The sequence below is a fragment of the Podarcis tiliguerta genome (genome assembly GCF_965153285.1).
Source record: "Podarcis tiliguerta genome assembly, chromosome: 9".
In the NCBI taxonomy this organism is placed as follows: Eukaryota; Metazoa; Chordata; class Lepidosauria; order Squamata; family Lacertidae; genus Podarcis; species Podarcis tiliguerta.
Window position 1 is genome coordinate 45322425 of NC_139542.1, and position 20810 is coordinate 45343234.

At 41.3% G+C, this 20810-nt stretch overlaps 1 protein-coding gene across 5 annotated transcripts in view; it reads left to right on the top strand.

The window, feature by feature from the left end:
* Positions 1 to 4327: 4327 nt before the first annotated feature.
* The window catches only part of GALNT7 (polypeptide N-acetylgalactosaminyltransferase 7), a gene marked incomplete at its 5' end in the record, with an annotated part of 48101 nt that continues 31618 nt past the window's right edge, over positions 4328 to 20810 (top strand). For 3 of the 5 annotated variants that reach the window (XR_014515137.1, XM_083457336.1, XM_083457335.1), the window contains one exon: positions 4676 to 4801. Coding sequence is in view for 2 of the 5 variants with exons in the window: in XM_083457336.1 (XP_083313462.1) it covers positions 4676 to 4801 (126 nt within the window). Of the gene's footprint in view, positions 4802 to 4827; positions 5124 to 20810 lie in introns of those variants that run through there. The other 2 variants (XR_014515136.1, XR_014515138.1) reach the window with 2 other exon arrangements.

Below are 20810 nucleotides of genomic sequence, written 5' to 3' on the forward strand. Positions count from 1 at the left end.
ACCACTGATCTCAGGAACAGTACTGCAAAATTTGGGTTGCCATATTTCAAAAAGTGAAAATCGGCACACAAAAACTGTTGAGCTTTTCTAGTTTTGCCCCAAGTTATGGAGCTTTTTTGCATATGGATTTTCCCACACATTTCAGCTATTTCTACCCAGGCGCTGTTTACAAGGGCTAAATGTCCAGGAAATTCCAGACGTATAGCAACCCAAGGTTACGTTATCTTACGAGGTGTCAAAATGTACAGAAAACAGCTTTCGAAAATATTTAGTAGATTGGTAACCAATGGATTGCTTCCCAAATATATCATAAATTGAAAACAATACCAAGTTAGGGTTTGGACAGTTAGCCTAGATAGCTAGTTTAAGGCTGCAGTCCTAAACCTGCTTCTTTGTGACTAAGCCCAACCATGTAGCATTACAACGTTAAGGACAAGCCAGGCCTGTGATCAACACATGGCATCCCTGTCTGGGGCTTTGTGCCACAGCAAGGCCCATGACTTGCTGAAGGCAGCCCTTTGGTCCACTTTCAAGCCATTTCCTCCCCAGTGGTCAGTGGCACAGTCAGGAGCCCCAAATTTAATTTCCCCAATGCAGTGTTTCTCTACTTTACCAAGGGCATCATGGGAAATTTATATGGCAGCTGCCGAACTGCCACTAGGCATACCCAACGCTGACTAGAATAATGTTGTCTACTGCTGCAACTAGGTTAGCCTGCTGGGTCATTTGCCTCTGGTGTCAAACTAAGCTGAGCAGTCTTGGATAGCATGCACCTTGAATTGAGCAGGTTGGGGAAGCACCAGTTCCTGCTCCATCTTAGGCAACAAAAGGTATTGGGCCAAGCCTTTACATAATGTTAGACAGCTACTAATGCCAAAACCTGACATTTTTTAAGCTATACAACAGAGGCTCTGGATATGGCAAAGGCAGATAATCTCCCATAACAAGTGGGACCTACAGCAAAATATTGCAATGTAATTTCACCTCCTAATAGGAGTGGTCCTGTTTAGATTTTATATATATAGAATACATATTGGGTTGAGATGACAATGTATCTTAGCACAGCATTATCTATTGATAAGATAAGATACATTGCCATGGACTGCTGAGTAAAATTACAGTGTGAGAAACTGAATCAGGAATAATTTGATGTGCACTGCAATATAATCATATCTACTTGAAAGCAAGTCCCATTATACTCTTTGGGGCTTACTCACTAGTAAGTGTGCTTATTAAGACTGCAGCCTTAGCCAAGTATTGTCTTTAGACAAAGCCTGTGAAGATTTATACTTGTATTATCTATCTCAATATTCAATAATCTGTACTCTCAATAAACTCATGTAAAGATGATCACCTGCAATATCTGGGGTATTTGTACTCTGTGGAGAACTTTACAGCAGCTTAAACCTTTTACGGAGAGATACGCAGCAATTTTTACAGACAGCAGAAATAGCTCCCATTGCTGGCAGAGCTCAGCCAGATTTGGAAAACAAATTAAGACTTTGATTTTCAGGTGTGTCAAGCTGAACCTCTTAGCATTATTGAATAAATCTTAAACTTCTTTTACAGGGCATATTGTTCTTCACACAAAATGTACTCTGGTTTTAAGATAAAATATAATCTGGAAGGGATTTTCAGGTGTATCAGATACCACAGATTTCTGCAAGGTGCATAGGATTTAAAAGTATGGCACATATTCTTCCCCTCTAATAATGCAAGCTAAATATATTACTCCAAAAAACACAGAAGCAACAGAGCAATAATAATAAGTTGGCATAGCTACATTTCTGAAAATAGATTTTTCTAAAATACTGCCTATGAATTATTCGGGAGATTGCTACCAAAATGCCAAGAATAAGTATCAGGTTAATCTACAAAAGAAAAAAGGTAGTCTCTAATAAAAGAAGTGAGCAATGGTTTAATTTTGCTTCAGCCTGAGCTTGCTGAGTTTTGACGCCACGCTGCTGTATTGTAAAGACTGTAAATATTAAGTTAATGGGGGAGGGATTAGTTGGATCCCCAGGACCATCAGCAGGAAACTGAAGAGTTTTAAGGTTCAATAATATACAGCACAATCCTATACAGAAATAAAACACAGTGATATCAGTAAGGTTTAATCCCAGGTCAAAGTGCTTGCAGCTGGAACCTGTAAAATTTGTTAACTCCATGGCACAGAACCACAATGCTGACCTTGATACCATAGAAACACTTTCACACTGGCCAGATCCATCTGTAATGCAAGTTGTATCCAATATACAATTACATCATGGGCAGGGCTGGATTTAGGTTTGATAAGGCCCTAAGCTACTGAAGGTAATGGAGCCCTTTATATGTCCAGCTGTCAACAACAAATTGTCACTGCTTTTTGTGTTGAATATATGCTATATGGTAATTTATGCACCCAATAGGTATCTAAAGCCATTTGTACATAACAAAATATGTACCGTATTTTATCAAAATAATGGTTGAACTGAAATACAATTAAGAAGTATATTAATAGTGAAATAATTATTAAGCTCTAACTGTATGTAGGTTTTATTTTATTTGTTTAGCATCTTATATTTTGGAAAATGTACATCCAGTGTGGTTTTTTCCTTTAAATTTTTTTGGGGGCCCCAAGACAGTGGGGCCCTAAGCTATAGCTTGTTTAGCTTATATGTAAATCCAGCACTGATCATGGGACCCGGGTAATTGTTCCTTAGCACAACTCTAACATATACAAATCCAACCTGCCCATTTGCATTACTACAGCACAGATATTTCAAGCACCAAAACAATTTATTGACAAATTGTTGCCGCCTCACTCAGAAATTTACAGGTATTTGACCAAGGAATTGTCTAGGATGCAAGTCACACACATAAAAAAGGGACAAGGATGGAAACAGAGGAAGGAACCCACAGTAATTTTGAATGCTATTATTTATTACGATGGGCTGCCTTCCTATGATCATAGAATCATAGAGTTGGAAGGGACCCTGAGCATCATCTTGTCCAACCACATGCAATGCAGAAATATGCAGCTGTCCCGTATCGGGAACGAACCTGCTACCTTGGTGTTACCATTCTAACCAACTGATGCTGTCAATTTTACACCCATGATCAGTATTGGGATGACGGCTTCTGGATGTTTATAGAACAGAAGTACAGCACAAGGCCAGGTGAAACTTACCACCTGCAAATGTCCTAATATATTATTTGTTCTGGACTTGCATATAAAGCTCACCCTTCTGAGCTGAAAGACAGCCTGTGTAGGAGAATCCTTACTCCCCATTGCAATATGATATAACCTGTTGGTTTCCCACCTACCCTTGATGGTTTACACTAGTTCAAGGTGAGTAAAGATCCATTTTTGGCAGCTGCCTTTTTACTATATACGGTAAGCCCACAACTTACATGCACGTTCAGCTTTACACGCTTGGCAAATTTAAAAAAGGGAAAAAAGGAAAAGGAGCAAATATCTGAGAAAAAGACTTTGGCAATACCACCCGCCATTGAACCCAATGTGTTTTGACTATATGAGATTTTGGCTTTAGGCACGATTGTGGGCTTACTGTATTCTCCCATAGGTATTGTTGTGTGACAAAAAAGGTATACATTCGGGAGGCAGATCAAACGCATTATGAGCTAATTTTAAGGTGACTTTACCTTCTTCCTTTGAGACAGAGGCATGCATGCATGCATGCATTCATACATGCAAGCACACCTCAAAGAGATCTTGGGCTTTCTGTGACGGCCATCGCCATTGAGCGAAGGGTATCACGGGGCATTGCTACTCTTTCCCACGTTGCAATTCTTGATCACACCTTTTACCGTTGGATTTGCTCCTGTGCCAGTCCAAAGACGAGCAGAGAGAGAGAGAGAGCAAGCAGACCCACACTGATCCTCGTTTCCAGCTTGCCAAAGCCAGGAGCAAGCAAGCAAGCCTCGTATTTGCATAGCTTCTGCTGGGTTTGATCTTCGAAATCTACCTCCGGATGGGGACGAATCAATCTCACACACGCACACACGAAAAGCCGCCTCTAAAGTCAACCTGAAGCAACCCTTCGGGCTGTAAAGCAGCCACGTGGAGCCTTTGCTTCTGGGGGTGGTGGCGGCGGCGGCCGTGGCGACTTCCTGCTTCATTTTAGCAAGCTGGGCTGAACATTAGCAAGGAAGAAGAGAGCGGTGGAAAAAAAAGGGGGGGGGAGTGAAGACTCAACACGGGAGATACAAAGAGAACAGGAAAAACCAGAAAGCGGGGCGTGTTGGAGGGGGAGAGGAAAAAGAGGTTCTTTAAAAAAAAGAAAAAGTTTTTTGGGGTTTGCAAGGAGAGAGCAGAGCGAGCAGCAGGAGTCGAGGAAGGAGAGGAGGAGCCGGCGACGGCAGCAGGAGCAGCAGCTCGAAAAAGGCTGAGGGGAGGAGTGAGGAGGAGAAGCGAAGCTGCAGGGAGGGAGCGCGAGTACGAGCGAGGCTCGGCGCCAGGCGCCTGCTGCCTCGGAGAGAGAAAGAGAGAAGGAGAAAGGCGGCAGTACAGTAGTGAAAGAGGGAGGAGGAGGAGGAGGGGAGGGAGGGAAGCCACGCAGAGCGCAGCTCGGCACAAGTGAGGAGCAACAACAGCAGTCGCCGGGAGGGGGGTGGCAACGGCAGCGAGGAGCCCGGCGGCTTCGGGGAGCTCGTCGGGGGGCTGGCGCTGAGGATGCGGCTGAAGCTGGGCTTCCTCTTGCGCGCGGTGCTGCTGCTCGGCTCCTTCCTGGGGCTGCTGCTGCTCTGGTCGTCGCTCTCGCCCCGCGCCGAAGACCCCAGCCCGGGGGACAGGATCCGGGTGAGTCGCTGCTTCCCGGCCGAGGGGGCGGGCGGGCGGACCCCCAACCCCCGGCGGCCCTTCTTCCCTCGCTGCCTGCCGCCCGGGCCGAAGCCCTCTTTCTCGCTGCCTGTATGCCTTCCTCTTCAGCCTGGGCCGGCGGGCCGGGAGGGGGCGGCGGCGGTGGCGGCTGTCCCTGCCCAGGCTGAGGCCTGTGGCGTTGGCGAGGCCTGAGAAAGGGGGACTCGGGCGGCTTCGGACGGGGGGTCTGCCGTAAGCCGCGGGCGCCCCCTCGCCGCCTGCTGGTAGGGGAAGAGCTGCCTGGCGCCGGCTCCCCAAGCAGGTGGGCAGGCGGCGGCACACGCCGTAAGTTAGTCCCGGCTCCTTCAGGTGCGCTGCCGCTTCGCCCCAGACCTTTGACCTCTCAATTGCGCTTAATTGCGCCCTCCTGTGTGAGCTGGTTGTGGGGAGGCGAGCGGTGAGCTCTGGCTGGGACTGGCCCCCTAACTGCTTCACCCACTCGCAGTAGAAGGTGGCTGGGGCGAGATGTGGGCATTTCTAGAGGTCTGGGTGTGTGTACTGTTTGCCCGTGGAGTAGGGTGGTGGTGGAGGTCCGGTTTTCACATTAATGTCTACTTTATATTCTGTTTTCTCTGTGTTTATTTTACTCCCAAAAGATGCATAATCCCGATAACTATCACGGATTAGGGGCTCCACTATAACTACCGCAAGGATAGTTGAAACTTCTTGGACTAACTGTGGTATGAGGCCCTGTGTAAATGCCATACCTGGCAGATAAGAGGAACAGAACATGGCATGCATCAGTAGCTCATTTAAACCAGGTCATCTCACCTGCTTGTGTACTTGCAGTATGTTGGGAATTTGAACTCAGCAGGTGTTATGTTGGCATCCAACACTGCCAGCTGGCAGTCCAGTCCTGTGCACATGTTCAGAAGTCTACATGAGTTCAAGGGGACTTTTAAGTGTTTGTGTGCAGTTGTAGTGATTGAGAGCCTGGTCCAAATGAGATAAGGCAGATGTGCAAAGCTTCACAGCTAAGTTCTTCTTGTGTGGTGTCACATTTAAACTGAGCCTGCGTAAGCAGGCCTGGTGGTGTTAAGTAGCAGTGAATATAAATTTTGTAATGCCAACACTGCAGAGTTGCTACTCATTTTACAAGTCCTGCATCTGTTCCTTTTATTGCTGCCGAAACCAGGAAAAAGAAAAGCTAGTGAAGCTTATTGCAGTGTGTTTTTCAAAGTCAGAAAAAGTTCCACGGCTGAATTTCTGTGTGTTGGGTTGCTGTTAAAGGCATACAGTAAGGGCCATAAAACAAGATAATAACCATGTTGAAGTTTGGGTAATGTTGTAGATGCAGTTCTCTCCTTACATTGTGACTTTGCATGATATGGTTGAAGAAAATTTTCCTTCTTGAATCAAGGAGTAGAAGCAGTGCACTTCCTTAACTGTGCTTGGTTATTTCCACATCAGCTAGATTTAGCCTTCTTCACATTAGTTACTAGGTGGCAGTGTGTGTTTATTTTTAAACTTAATGGCAAGGCGCTGACTCAAGTACATGCAGTCAACATAATTAACACAACATTTAACTGCTAATGGTATACACTCTCATACATCAGCCCCAGGGTTGCTTTCCAGCACCTCTAGAATGTGCTCCCTCTGGAAATGTATATAAGTGCCCAAGTGTAGAAGGGTTCTGTAAATCATCACTTTCTCTTGTCTGACCTTTTTCCGATTGACTCCTTAATGATTTAAGCTTGCTTTGTTTTCAGATTAGTGTATAATGTCTCAGTGAAGACTTATATTTAACTGTATCATAAACCTAGAGCAGAAATACAGATTTAATAACACACGCACATTAGTAGCACATCATTTATGAGAATATAGGAGCAACCATACATGTGCAGTGCTCTGATGCCACATGAGCCACAATGCTTTTGACCTTGTATTGTGAGGCATTTCATTTTCAATAAACAGTTCTTCCTGAAGTGCCAGCTGTGGAGAATTTCCTTCCACCAACAAAATATTCTAGTTCAGGGATAGCCAAAGTAGTGCCCTCCTGATGATGATGGATTTGAAATTGCTTTGCTAGTGGGGAGAGGAAATTCAATAACAGGTCTTTCTCTGGCATTGGAGCTGCTCAAGGGACCATAGGACTGCAGGGCCCATCTTTTTATTTGCTCTTTGACTTATAGTGGATGAATTTTTAAGCTTTTGACTAATGAGATCTGCAAACTTACCTGAAAACTCAGAGTCATAGGATTCTAAAGACTAAAGTTTCATAGGTCACATTTGTTTGAGCAGTGACTTTAGTTTTACAAACTCCTGTACTGTTTCTGCTGGCAGAAGAATTATAGTGAGGAGGTACTTCCATTGCCTCATTATTCAGACTGAAGGTGCTAAGGGACAGAAGAAAAACCTAAGGCTTTCTGCATATGCTCTTGCACTCATATTTGGCCTCACTGCCTGTTAGTCCCTAAAGACATACTTAGTGGTGTTTAGTTTTGTTTGCTTGAGTGAACCCAGCCGGATATTGCTGCAAATGACAGCGCTGCATTTACAGCATAGAACAGTTAAAGTGAGGTCACACTTAATGAGCTCTAGGGCTGAAGTAAGTATGGAAATCAGTTTCTAGAGAAGATTGCATGCAAAAATTTATAGGTGCCATTGTTTATCGTGTACTGTTCCTTAATGCAACAATTTGGACATTAAATGTAATTTTCACAACCCTTAACATCATAGATCACTGGAATTTTTTTTAAATTGGGTATGGGTCTTCAATATAAACATGTTCTTGCTTTTAAAGCCAGTAAATGTTCTGACTTTCTGTTTTCAAAATGTTAAAGGCTCCTTTTAACCATTGCAAAAACCATGATCTTCATAAAGTTCTGCCTTTATAATACTGAAAGACCTATAGGGTAGAGAGCAAGGGCTTGAATTGCCAGGCTTCTGTCTTCTTTGCTCCGTGCGAAACTGCACTGTGGTACCTCAGAAGTCAAATGGAATCCGTTCCAGAGGCCGTTCGACTTCCAAAATGTTCAGAAGCCGAGTCGGACATTCGGGTTCCAAATAAGGTTCGCAAACGGAACACTCACGGAACACTCCCGGGTTTGCAGCATTCAGGAGCCAAAACGTTCAACTCTCAAGGTGTTCAGGATCCAAGGTGTGACTGTATAAAGTGCAGCAGGACAGTGAAAGGCAGATAGGAACATAGGAAGCTGCCTTATATTGAGTCAGGCCAAGTAGTCCATCTACCTCAGTATTTTCTGCACAGACTGGCAGCAGCTGTCCAGGGTTTCAGACTGCTGTATTTTCCCTAGCCCTACCTGGAGATGCCAAGGATTGAATCAGGGACCCTATGCATGTATGAATGTTACAAAAACTATAATTTGAACATTCTGCAGAGAAACTTCCTTTTATTGTTGTTGATTGTAGTTGCAATCCCACACAATAGGGTTTTAGCCGAATACTGGACTGTAGTCTGTGCTGGACTATAGACTTTGTGTAAAGAAGCATTCAATGCTACAAGACTATTTTCTAAAAAATAATTGTTTAGCAGTGAACTGTCTGCTATTGGGGCAGTGTGCCATGAAATTGGTTTACATGTAGTTCACTGAAAAAATAACATCCTAACCAATGTGTTATACATATGGACAGAGCACAGATTGTTAAAGTGAGAGGTGCAATTCCAGCTGTATATGGAAAATATTGCTGATAGAATATGAAAAAAGGAAAGGAAGAACAAGCCTCAAACAGGGCCATAAATCACTGCTTTCTGACACTTGTATGGCTTGTGAAATCCTGGACAGCTGAATACCTTGGTTGCAGAATTTCCTCTTAAACATGTGTTGGCGGTAGCTTGTAAAAAATAGTATTCTGTGAGGCCAGGCCAAAGAAACAGATTTGCAGGTTCAACAACTCTGTGAACTTTTATAGAGAATCTCTGTAGTTTAGAATCTATATTAAACTAAGCCAGTTCATTCTAAGCAAGAAATGAGCTATTTCACCATAGTGACTGGATGTTGTAGGCACTGCCTCAGGTAAGTTAGGGTTCAGAGTGGAAAATGCCTTCTAAAATAAAATTGCAAGTTGTGAGAACACGAAAAGGAAGAATAATAAAGCAGCTACAACAGTAAAAGGCTGGTGCTGTTGATCCCCCTAATCGTGCTATTAAGGGGGATTGTGGAAGGGCTGCTGAAGGGGAGAGGGTTTGGCATAAGGAAACTCCAGCGTGTTTTGTGCATGAATTCATGTTTCAAACCCTAGGGGATCTTGCTTTATCTCTGTTCCCCTCAGTGTGAAGATCTGTTCCTGTAAACTCATGACATTTCCATTTAAAGTAGCTGAAATCTGTTTCTATAATAGGGCTTATTAAAAGTGTTAGTAAGTTGTACTGTGTGGGGGGGAAAGAAATTATGAACTCTGCCAATGATATTAAGTAGGTGTAATGTCTTCTGAGTAAAAAGTGTTTCTCTGAAAGCGATCTGTGGCTCTGAATGTAAGCTTATGACTAGTGCTCAGGGCAAAGTGAATGTTACCATGGGAATTTCATATTTGGAGTTCCCCACAGATTTTTACCTTAAAAAAATTTTAAAAGGTTCAGAGAAGTAAAGGGTAATTTCATCTCTGTGTGTTAACCCTTCGCCCTCATAATGATTCTTTGACTTAATTCGCCTTCTACTCTGAAGCTACATAAAACCTAGGTTGGCTCCTGCCTCCTTCATGGGTGACTAGCAAAAATGGCTTCTTAGGATCAGTCAGAGAAATTTTTGCAAACTGAAAAAAAGAATTGGATCTATTTTTCTTGAAGGTATGTGTGGGCAGACAAGGTGCTAAGCATTTTTATGGAATGATTTGCAAGTCTAGAATGAGGTTTATTAGAGGCGTACGGTAATATATGCTAATTTATGTCCATACACTACACATTATATAGAAGAAAATACAGGATTGTAGCATTTTCATAAGTGTAATATTTGCTTTAACGGCCTTCAGTATTCATGACATTTTCTCGGTAAAAGTGATATGTCAGCTAAAAATCAAGTGGTGAGGGGTTGTATACTTTGGGGGATGATAACACTGATTATGAAACACTGAAAAGTCTTTTTTAACTTCAGGATCAAGGCTGTAATAAATTTGAGTGCCAGGCAGAAAAGCAGCAGGGTTACTGATGTGTTTCCTTGAATGCACACTTTCAGCTTCATTCAAGCAGTGAAAGCCATATCGGGTCATTTGTAAGAAGTCTCGAGTGACAACTACTCATAGCTGAGATTTCTTTTTTCTTACAAAACCTGTAAGAACAGGTCATAAATGAGAAGCAGTCCTTATGCATTTTTTCCTGGTTACTTATAGGGTGTATACATCATTGCCTTCTGGTTGCTTGAATAATTTGATTTAGCCATGGGCTGAAAAACTCTCTTCATTTCTTAGAAGGGTGGTAGCATTGGATTGTCCACACCAAATTCTCAAATGGATTAGCCATGGTTGGCAACTAGTTTTCAGGAGGTCAAGCTGCCCCTTTGACACATGTCTGTCCTTTCTCTCAGCCTCCTTGGAAGTGAATCTGGACAAGGGAGGAAAAGAGGAAAAGGAAGGACAAAGAACGTTATGTCATAAAACTAAATTCCAGGGTGGATTAAAATCTTTTCTTAAAAAAAAAAGTAATGATGAGATTGCCTTTAAATAATCAGGTTAATACTAAATAATATAAGCACGTTAGCCCTGCCGTTAATCTCTACACTGGTTCATTGCTTCTCCCAGATACATTGAGGGTGTTGAGCAATCCTAACTTTAGCCCCAGAAAATTGCAAGCTTAACTTCCTCATTGCTGCCCAGCAATGAGGAATTTCCTGATTTTTTTTCACTAATCTGGTTCCAGTCTGGTATGGCTGAGACGTCCAAGGATCAGACCTCTTGGGGGATTCATGGGGCTTTAGATCCAGCCAGTCCAAAGCACCTGACACCCATCCATCAACACCCCATTTAGGTACTTTCTGCTGCTGACTTCCAGCAGAAGAAATGCTGGTGGTAGCTTGCCACCTGAATGGGCAAACTAGGCCTCCTATGTGATCTTTCTGCCTCTCTGCCAGTGGTAGTCAGCAGAGAGCAGACTACACAGTATCCAAACCCCCAACCATCAACACTGGATGTGCGTAGGTTAGGATTGCATAGCTAAAGGTTTTTCTACGCAAAGGAATCAATTTGAGCACTTCTCAGATGTAAGTATATTTACTTTTCCTACCAAACACAGGCATTACATTTCACCTGATGAAAATAAAGTGAGTGCTCTAGTCTGGCCAGCAGCTGTCAGACTTTGCTGTGACCTTGTCAGTCACAGTCATTTCGTTTTTGTTTGCCACTTATTTGGGGGAGGGTGGGGCTAGACCAAGGCAGAATTGTACAGAAAGGAGCCATGCTACGTAAAACAAAAAGAGGAAATTCTCCAGTGCACAAGTTTATGGTTATCCCCCGCCCCCAAATACTTAGAAAGAATACTTTCTTACACAAACTGCCATGTGTAAGAAAAACAATAAACGAATGTTTTAGACATTCCATTTATAGGTCTAAAGAAAGGGCAAGTTGGAAACTGTAAACAGTGCAACAAAGAGATGCAAGGCCTGGTTATAAGAAATAAACAACGGTATAATTCATATGCCGCTTAGTTGTACAGTAAAGTAACATTGTGGTTAATTTGTGCCGTTGTTTAGGAAAATGTGAAGTATCTGTGGGAAATTTCAGTTAAATCACAGCTTTAAATTAGTGGGTTTTTTCCTTGCAGATGAAAGACATTCTTTATGCCTTAATCAACCCACCCTAATAAATGCACTGGGTGTTAGTGGAATAGAATTCTGAGATCTGTATGCAAATCTCCAACCTGTCCGCCACGGCCTAACCCTGGGCTAGTCACAATCCCTCCAAATAACCTCCAGGCGGCAAATATTTTGCACGGGAGTTCCATTCCTGACCCCTGCACATGGTGGCAGAGCATGCATAAGTCCATTCTACCTGCTTCATGTTTGGGCCACTTCTGGGTCAGCAGCGATGGGTATGTGCATGGTCGCACATCAATTGGACATATGTAAAATGGTTGCTGCCTGTATTTTACATGTTGTTGTGATAATAACTTCAGGGGAATAAGGAAATCTAGTATCCAGTTTCCAAAAGTTCCATGGAGGGATACAAATTGGCTTTTGATATTTTAGGAGCACCTGCATATGACCTAATTACATTAGATGTTGCTCAAGAAGCCTTGTACATGAGAATACTGAAGTTTCTTAATTTTACAAATAATCCAGTGTCAGATAACACTTGGACTATTGAAGAAATGTCTGGTACTCCTGGAACTGCATGCATGCCATTTCCATCACATATCATAATACATTGGAGCATACTAGTTAAATATGTTCCCAATATATTTGTTATGTAAAGAAAACAGTTTGCTGTTCCAGAGTTACATTATTTATGTAGGTTATCACTCCATCTAAAAGTGAATTCAAGAGGTGTGCACTTACAGAATTGTAGCAGACAAGAAACAAAAGCACATTCAAGAAGACTCCAAAGTTTGCAAAAATACAAATAAAACTTTTAAATAAACCCCCATAAGAAGGAACACACCCACAAAAAGTCTAATGTGTCAGTGCTGGAGCTCCAGAAGCTGTAAACTGTTGCATGTCAGATTGAAAAGTAAAACCAAGGTTGGGGGAGTTGGCTTGCTAGAATATCTACTAGCTTATAGGGTTCCAGAGGATGGCATGACTGTCTGGCTTGAACCTTGAACAGATGCAGGCGTGGTTGTGAGTTAAGGATATACTGCATTACAGGCAGCGACCATTTTAGGAACATCCAGTTCACACACGATTGCCAACATGCATGTCCTTTTGGACCCGGAAGAAGGCAGAATGGTGCGGGGCACACATAGACACACTCTACTGATGTTCACAGGGGCTAGGAATAGAAACCCTGAACGAAATGGTAGCCACCTGTATTTTCTTGCAGGCCCCAAATTTTTTTGCTTGGACTGCACAATAATTATTTGGATGCCCCAAGCACTGAAGTGTATCTGGCTGTTGATTTATTTTTTAAAAAGTAAGAACTTGGAATAGTAGATGTGGCTCTTGTTGCAGTAGATTTCATATGCAAAGATGAAGCCTGACCAAGAGGAATGGTGAAACGAAGACAAAATGCATTGTGCTGCTTCTGAAGTAGGTAACAAAATGAGGAAAGTAAAAGTGATTATTTAATAATATTACTTAGTATTGATATATCACTTCCCCTAAAATCCTGCAGTATTACATGTTCTCCAATTAATCCTTGCAACAAGCCATCATGACTGTCACCATATTAAAGCTGGACTTCTGAAGCGGAGAGATAGTTGCTTGCCTAAGGCCATCCAGCAAGTTCATGACTGAGGTCAGATTTGAACTAGGTCAGACTTAAATACATTGGTAAAATGATGGGCCACAGCTCATTTCCAGAAGCTTTCCTTTAGAGTAGGCACTCAGCTATTTTATTAAAGTTTCTATTTACATTCTATAAACCAGTCCCTATTTACAGGCTCATCTTAAAGCTTATTTAAAATTTGGTAAAAGAGGACACAGATCCTGTTTTGCGTTAAGAAGCGGTAGCAAATGGGCAGCAAAAGTTATTTAATGTATTATCCTTCCGCTACTGTACTATGATGCTAGACTATTGTGCAAGGCATGGGTTTCATGCAACATCCTTCTCTCTGAGAGTAGCAGTCCCTATAGATCAAACTACTGTATTGACATTATAAAGTTTGTTAGACACACAAAATGTGAATTATATTAAGTTTCACGACATTATAAATAAGTTAAAGGTAATATTTTCAAAGGACATTGAGAGCATTTGGAAGAAACAGCAACCTTCTTTTCACTGGATGCTGAGAAAGGTTAAGGAATCCACAGGCACCTTTCTGTTCTTCTGAAGTTGCTGCCAAGTGTCCATTTATAAGCTCTTTAGCACTGTGTTTTAAAATGTCAGAGCAGAGAATGATGAAACTCCCCCTAGAAAGCTTTTCATTTGCTTTTGTGAGATTTGTTTATATGCCCTGTTTCACAATCAGTGAAGAATTCTTATTGAACTTAAAATATTGGTTTGGATATTATTATTATTATTATTTTAAAAAAAAACATTTTGCCTTTTAGAAACATTTGAATGCTAGACAATGCAGAAAGGTAATTCTTTTTTACAGTGAGATTTGAGTAATGCTATGTGGAACAAAATGTGATTTATTTATTCTGTTGTATTACTAGCTTTTTAATACAGTTTCTGAACAATTCTGCAGCCCTGTCTTTTTATCCGTCTGACTCTGTAGGTATTGCAGATAGCTGTTGTATACAACCTTGGACTTTTAATACTGCGTTGTTGGCACCTGTCTGTCTCGAGAGAAAATGGAGTGTGCCTTTGGGGGTGAAGTTAAAACTGCTACGTTAGCAGCACTACGTTAGCACAAGCCTGGGCAGTGTGTATGGAGGTCCATGGCTGCCCTCTCGGCCTCTTGGATGTGGTTCAAAGGAAAGCAGAGCAATATGTTTGGCACCAGCTTGGCTGCAGGACTTGCCAGAAGTAGGCATACAAGGCACCATCTTAGAGACTCCACTCCAAATTTGTATAGGGTTTACTTCTTAGGCAAGGCAGCGAGTATGGCTTTTTCCTTGGAGTTTTCTCCCAAAGCCTTTCTCACAGATGAGTATAGCCAGAAAACAGCAGAGGTTTAGGACCAGAGTTTTCCTTCTGCTAGATGTTCTGTCTTCCCAGGTTGATGAGCCCCATCTGCCCCTTCCTTCCCTTTGCACCTTCCTGACCGTTGGACCCACTATTGGTCTCGTTCACTCAGTCCACCAGAGCCTGTCTTTGCATGCAGGGGAAATCCCAAACTCACTGAGGGTTTGAGACCCCTCACTTGGCTTATCCAGCCACTCAAAGCTCTTCCTGGGGGGTGGACACTGTTGCATGCTGGCAGCTTCTAGGAAACATAGGTGAGAGCTGAATGCAGGGTGGGAACCAAAGCTGGACAAACTACCCTAGAAGGAGCACAACATATCCCCCCACCAGAGGTAATGCCCTCCCCTATACACCTTAGTTAATACTCGGTATAAGAGAATTCCTTTATGTCCTGAAATCCCCGCCTTTGATGTAGAATGATGAGATATGCCTAATATTTTTTATGTGAGGCAAATAAGTGATTGTCAACCTTCTTCAGCCTGATACCTTTCAGATGATTCGGACTGCAGCAGCTTTGCTAGAAGGAGCTGATAGGAGCTAGTCCAAGACGGTTTGGAGCACATCAAGATGAGAGCGTTGTATGAAAGAGGAAACATTGTGAAGATCCTAAACACAACATTATGTTGCTCTGTGTTTCTCCCCCCACTCAGTCCTTTGACCCTGTTGTAAGAATCAACCATTTAGCCTGGTCAGGTTGTGTACATGGAATGGGTGTCTTGGGCTGACCCTGGTAGTAATAGTCATTGGTAGACGTGTCCTCTGTAAATGCGAGTGGTTTTCCTCACAACCTCTTTGCAGCAAAATCTGTATATTAAATATGTGCTGTTTGACAGACTGTTTTCTTTGGTCTGTCTTCAGTCTAATGTTATCTGATATTGGGTGACCTTGAGCTGCTGTATTCTATCCACTTTCTCCACCCTATGCATAACTTTATCTATTTTCACTAATTAGGTCTGCCAGGTCCCCAAGTCTGAGCATCTAAACTTGCACTAAACAAATTACTTGCTGATTATGCATATCATTAATTGTGCATTTTATACTTGTGCATTTTTTTCTTCCCCCAGCGAGTACCACATAAAGTTGGGAAAGGAGCAATGGAATGATCTTACCAGCCCATTCACGCATAGGACCAGGAAACAGTAGATCTTTAATCTCTGCCCTGCCTGCATCTTGCAAGGGGGTGTATCTGCCTTTCCTTGATTCTGCTGCTCCAGTAGCTTGTAAATAGCATTACCTTTTCTCCTCAGTTAATATGGGAAGTTGACATTTCAAATATTAGAGGGAACTGCTTGTGTTAATCCTGAACCTCCCTTGTAGCTGAGTAAAATCTTATAGTAAAACTTTGATTTTAGTAGCAGAGTTAGAATGACATGTGCACATAGTTTGCAGAAATGAGTCCTAAAAATGCTGCTTGAAAGTAAGTCCTGTTGATTTCAACAAGGTTTTATTAATTTCTGAATATACAAAACATATGCTAAAGATCAGTAAATGGAAGATAATCCAAAGAATCAAAAGCAGATCTTTCTGAGACCAGTGCACAGTTCACCTCCAACCTCATCAACCTCAGCAGTTTTGAGTAAGACTCAGCTTGACACCTGTAAAATGGAAATAATGGATACTGCACAGTTTTGTTATGATGCTGTAATAAATATGGTGAATCCTGATAAAATGCACGGCTTAGTTTAAAACTGGGCACTACAAATCATAATATGTGTACATATGATTGTACACAAAAGTAGAGTCAGTCATGCAGAGCATTGAAACAAAACAAAAAACTGCACTGGAAAGAACCCAGTTTATTAACATCCAGGAGAATGGGATTTGACTCTTATCTGTATACTGCAACAACTGGCAATGTTACCACTTTTGAGATAAATGGGCTCTGTAATTTTCAAGCCTGATGTATTTTTAAATAGCCTAACACTTTGCATTCCCAGGATTGGGAGAAAGAACAGAAATTTCAAAAACTAGAGCAAAAGGCAAATCTAAAATTCAAATACGTGTATAAATAAGAAACCAGAAATGATGCATGCATGCATGCCGCAGAATATGTGTTAGTGGAATCAGTCCTGGTTTGCAGTCTGTTGGAAGGGATTACTCAAATTCCAGCTTGCTGGTTCAAATGTCATAGCAAACCGGTTTGATAAACCAGAATTTTTTTTCTATTAAATTGGATGCATGAGAGTGGGCATGTTTTCAATACAGACAAGAATGACAAACTTCAGTCATGTATTTCTCTTAGAAGGCATAAATTTAGGTCAAACTGCATGTGAAGTGTATTAAAGTAGAAATTGATTATTTCTTCTGCAATCCTTGAGCATGACTGCATGCAGTATTCTCAGTTGCTTGTTGTCTAGTCTACCATTCTAACTTTTCATGAAGTTACATAAAGTAGGTTGACTGACTGATTTGAAATCTGAATTCTGTTGTGTGTGGGGGGGTCCCATTTTTGCCCTTATCAGTATTGCCTTAATTAACTGACTGTTCTCCAGCTCACCGCCTCCAACCCTACTGGTGTAGAGCTATCAAAACTTCTTATCGCACATGGAAGATTGTAGAAGGGGTGGTGTATTTTCAGGAGGAGACTGACCTCCACAAGTATTTCTCACACAAATAGATATTTTAAGTTAAGTATTTGAAAACAGACAGAAAACACATTACTTAACAATAAATTAATCTCCACTGATGGGACACTGCCCAAGAATCATATGTAAGCTGCATTGAGTTCTGTAGAAGAAAGGCAAGATATAAAATTACCTACATAATTATGATGCTTCATATATAGTCATTAGTAGTCATCAAAAGTATTCATAGAATCATAAGAGTTAGGGAGACCCTCATAGGCCATCTAATTTAACCCTCTGCTGGATGCAAGAAATTAAGAGTTGAGTATACTCAAGAGATGGCTGTGCAGCCACTGCTTCAAGATCTCCAGTGAAGGAGAGAGAGCCCACCCCAAGTAATTCAGTCATGAAGACTTCCATGTGGTATGAAATATTTCTGTAAGGATTGGAGAATTTAATACTTATCCAGAACACCATAAACATATTTCTGGAAGATGATTTGGGAATTTGATCTGATTCTAATATAGCTGCATTCTATTGTAACCTTACGATTTCACAGACACTTTCTTCTTTCTACCGCCCAACTGCTCTTTCTCTCATCCTTTTCTATTCAAGGTTATCTGTGACCTGTACTATAAATAATACGCAGGATAAGTAGATCACTTTTCTTACATCATATTTCATATGGGTTGCTATTGCTATCTCAATCTCTTCCTTTATGGTACTAAAGTCTGGGAAGCTACATTAGAGTTGGCAGCTGCCTGTGATGTGCAAAACTAGTGGCTTGCAGTTTTATGTCTAAGGTGTCAGGATTCTACTCTGCTCTAAAATCACATGAATTAATTAGTTGAAGGGTAGGCCTTTTGAGCATGTACAACTTTGAAATCTCGCACAACTTGCTTTAGTCTTCGGATGACAAATGGATTGTTATAGGTCACATTCATTAAATATGTGCTCTATGTTCCCCATAATGTTTTCAATAGTACTGCCGAAAGGAAAGCTTAAGATGCAAATTCTAGCAGCTGCCTTAAGAGAGCGGCTGAAAAATGAGCAAAAATAATGTCAGGGCAGTCTTTTGGAGAGATGAGACACAAAATCATACGCCTTTTTTTTCTTTTTTTTTTTTTGACAGGCAAGTGCTGAAGAGTTGAGTAATAAGCCTCTTCCTTGCAGGCAAATAGATAGTAGCAAGCAATGATATGTTTGACTTATTGGCACCAACCAACTCTCCCAAGGCTAGAATCTACAAAACCTCATGAAGTAAAACGGGAAAAGAACAAAGCTTAAGGCTGCAGTCTTGAATACACTTATAAGGGAGCAAGCACAGAGGAACCTAAATTGAGTAAACTGCACTGTTTGAGGGGGGTTTTTAAAATCTCCTCTACAAATTAATTTGCATGTTCTGTTGGATTACTTGTTAAAGTGTTGTGCAGAGGGTTCCTAGTTTGCTTTCCAGCAAATAGGTTTCCCAAGCTTCAGCTTGAAAAAATATATAGCCTGCAAACAACAGGGAACAGACAAGCCTCAATAAAATACCTGCAAATATATTTCTGAGGCGTATGTAAAAAGGAACGGCAATTTGATTGGGGAGGGAGAGCTTTATGCAAAGGAAAGCCTGAATGTGAATGAGTGTTTATATTTTGTTAATACTAGTTTTGCCAACTCAGCATGATGAAAGTGGCTTATTTGTGGAAGAACTGGGATTTTCTGATTCCTGCCTTCAGTTCTGCAATAATACTAATAATAGAAGTCTCTTCCTACCATGCAGTATAAGCCATTTTGAAGCGGAGAAAGATCTTAAAAACAGCTAAAGCCATGAAATGCACCAAATAGTCAGTTCCACGTAGTAATAATTTATTTATACCCTGCCCATCTGGCTGGGTCTCCTCAGCCACTCTGGGTGGCTTCCAGCAAAATATTAAATTTCATAAAATTTATTTCATAAAATTTATACACCACTTGATTATTTTAAAAAGCCAAGAAAAATCCACAACCATACTATGCAACATGCAAAAGTTATAACACTAAAACAGATTAAAATTACCTCAACTTTCTAAGCATCTGGGTAGGCTTGTCTAAGCAAGAATGTTTTTAGCACTGAAAAGAGTACAGTGAAGGCGCCTGCTAGATCTCAACAGCCAGGGAGTTCAAAAGTGTAGGTGCTGTTCTTATATGCTGTTATATTCTGACAAGGCCTCACTCCTGTCAGCAGTCATGCTTCGGAATCAAGCACAGGGGAAGCCCCACATAGAGCACATTGCAGCAATCCAATTTTGAAGTAACCAACACATGAACTACTGTGGCAAGGCTTTCCTGGTTAAAGAATGACTGTATCTGTCTACCAGTTGCCCTTGGTAAAAGGCACTTCTAGCTACTGAGCCTCCAGTGACAATCTCCTTGACTTATGTGAGTGACCCAGTATAACTGGTAATATATCTACACTGGCACAATGATATTTATACCCATTTAATTGCTGGCAATGCAGATATTACAATCAGTATCAGAGGCAACTTGGTTAAAATCTGTTTTCCTAATCTCGCGTGGTAGTTACTTCTGCCCAGTAAAATAGCTTGCTGGCCAGTGCCTCCCATATTCAGAGCCTTTATTTCAGAACAAATGCTTTGATGTGCATGTCTAAAGATGTTTCCTTTACATCTTTACGTGTTAGATTATTCAAAATGGCTCTGCGTATTTTAATTACTTGCTGTATGCTCTACCATGTTGCTGTCTGTATATCAAACAGCAACAGCTCTTGTGAAGAAACTAATACTCATCCATTAAGATTTATGATGATTCTATTTTTTTCCTGTATTGCTACTTCAGAAGTGTAACAGAGAGGCTTCTGTGAAGCACTTCCCTCAGTCGAGATAAGAATGAAATACATTACATGAAGTGATTTTCTTTTACAAATTTGTAAGAACTCAGTTCTCACTCGGACAGTCTTGGGAATCATCATAAGCCTGGGAATCAAACCAGTCAAACAAACAAGTGATTTATGGTTCATTGTTCTTCCTGATGAGTGTGCTAATGTTAATGTAAAATTATTCCAGCCCAAGTTATTAAATACTGTAGCTCAGTATCATATCAAATAAAAGTGAAATTGTACTCTTATAAATTAAAAATCTTAACAAGAACATCAAAGGTATAAAAGCTTTTCCTACGATCACAAGGGAATGTATAGATGGTTTTTGTATTTCTAATTCATAGGATCCATTCAGCTGTGCCTATGATTTCCACACAAGTCTTTACTGGGAGATTTGGCTGGCCTGTGTGGAGGATGGCAAAATATACTGGCTTGTCTACATTGCTGCCTGCACCAATTTTAATTTTGTCGTTTTGCATTCATATTTTATCCAGGCATTGTCTTTGGGAATGTTTTACCATTCATATTTTAAGTCTGTGATAATTCAACTTGGCCATTCCTTTATTTAAAAATTTACACCCTGCTTTTAAAAAAGTTAACTCCAAAACAACGTCAGAAAAACCGTGAAATGCATAAAATAGCAGGGTGCCCCAAGGAATATGGATTATGCAGAACTCATTCTCCCCAGCAAATGTTGGGGCAGATCGGGGAATGCTTTGGATTTTTGGATCCCAAGCCCTCCTGTTCTTTTGGCATGCCTCCAGCGTTGAAGGATTTTCCTTCTTGCCATTGGAACAGGGGGGAATTATTATTAATATTTTAAGAAAAGGAAATGCAGTCCCCC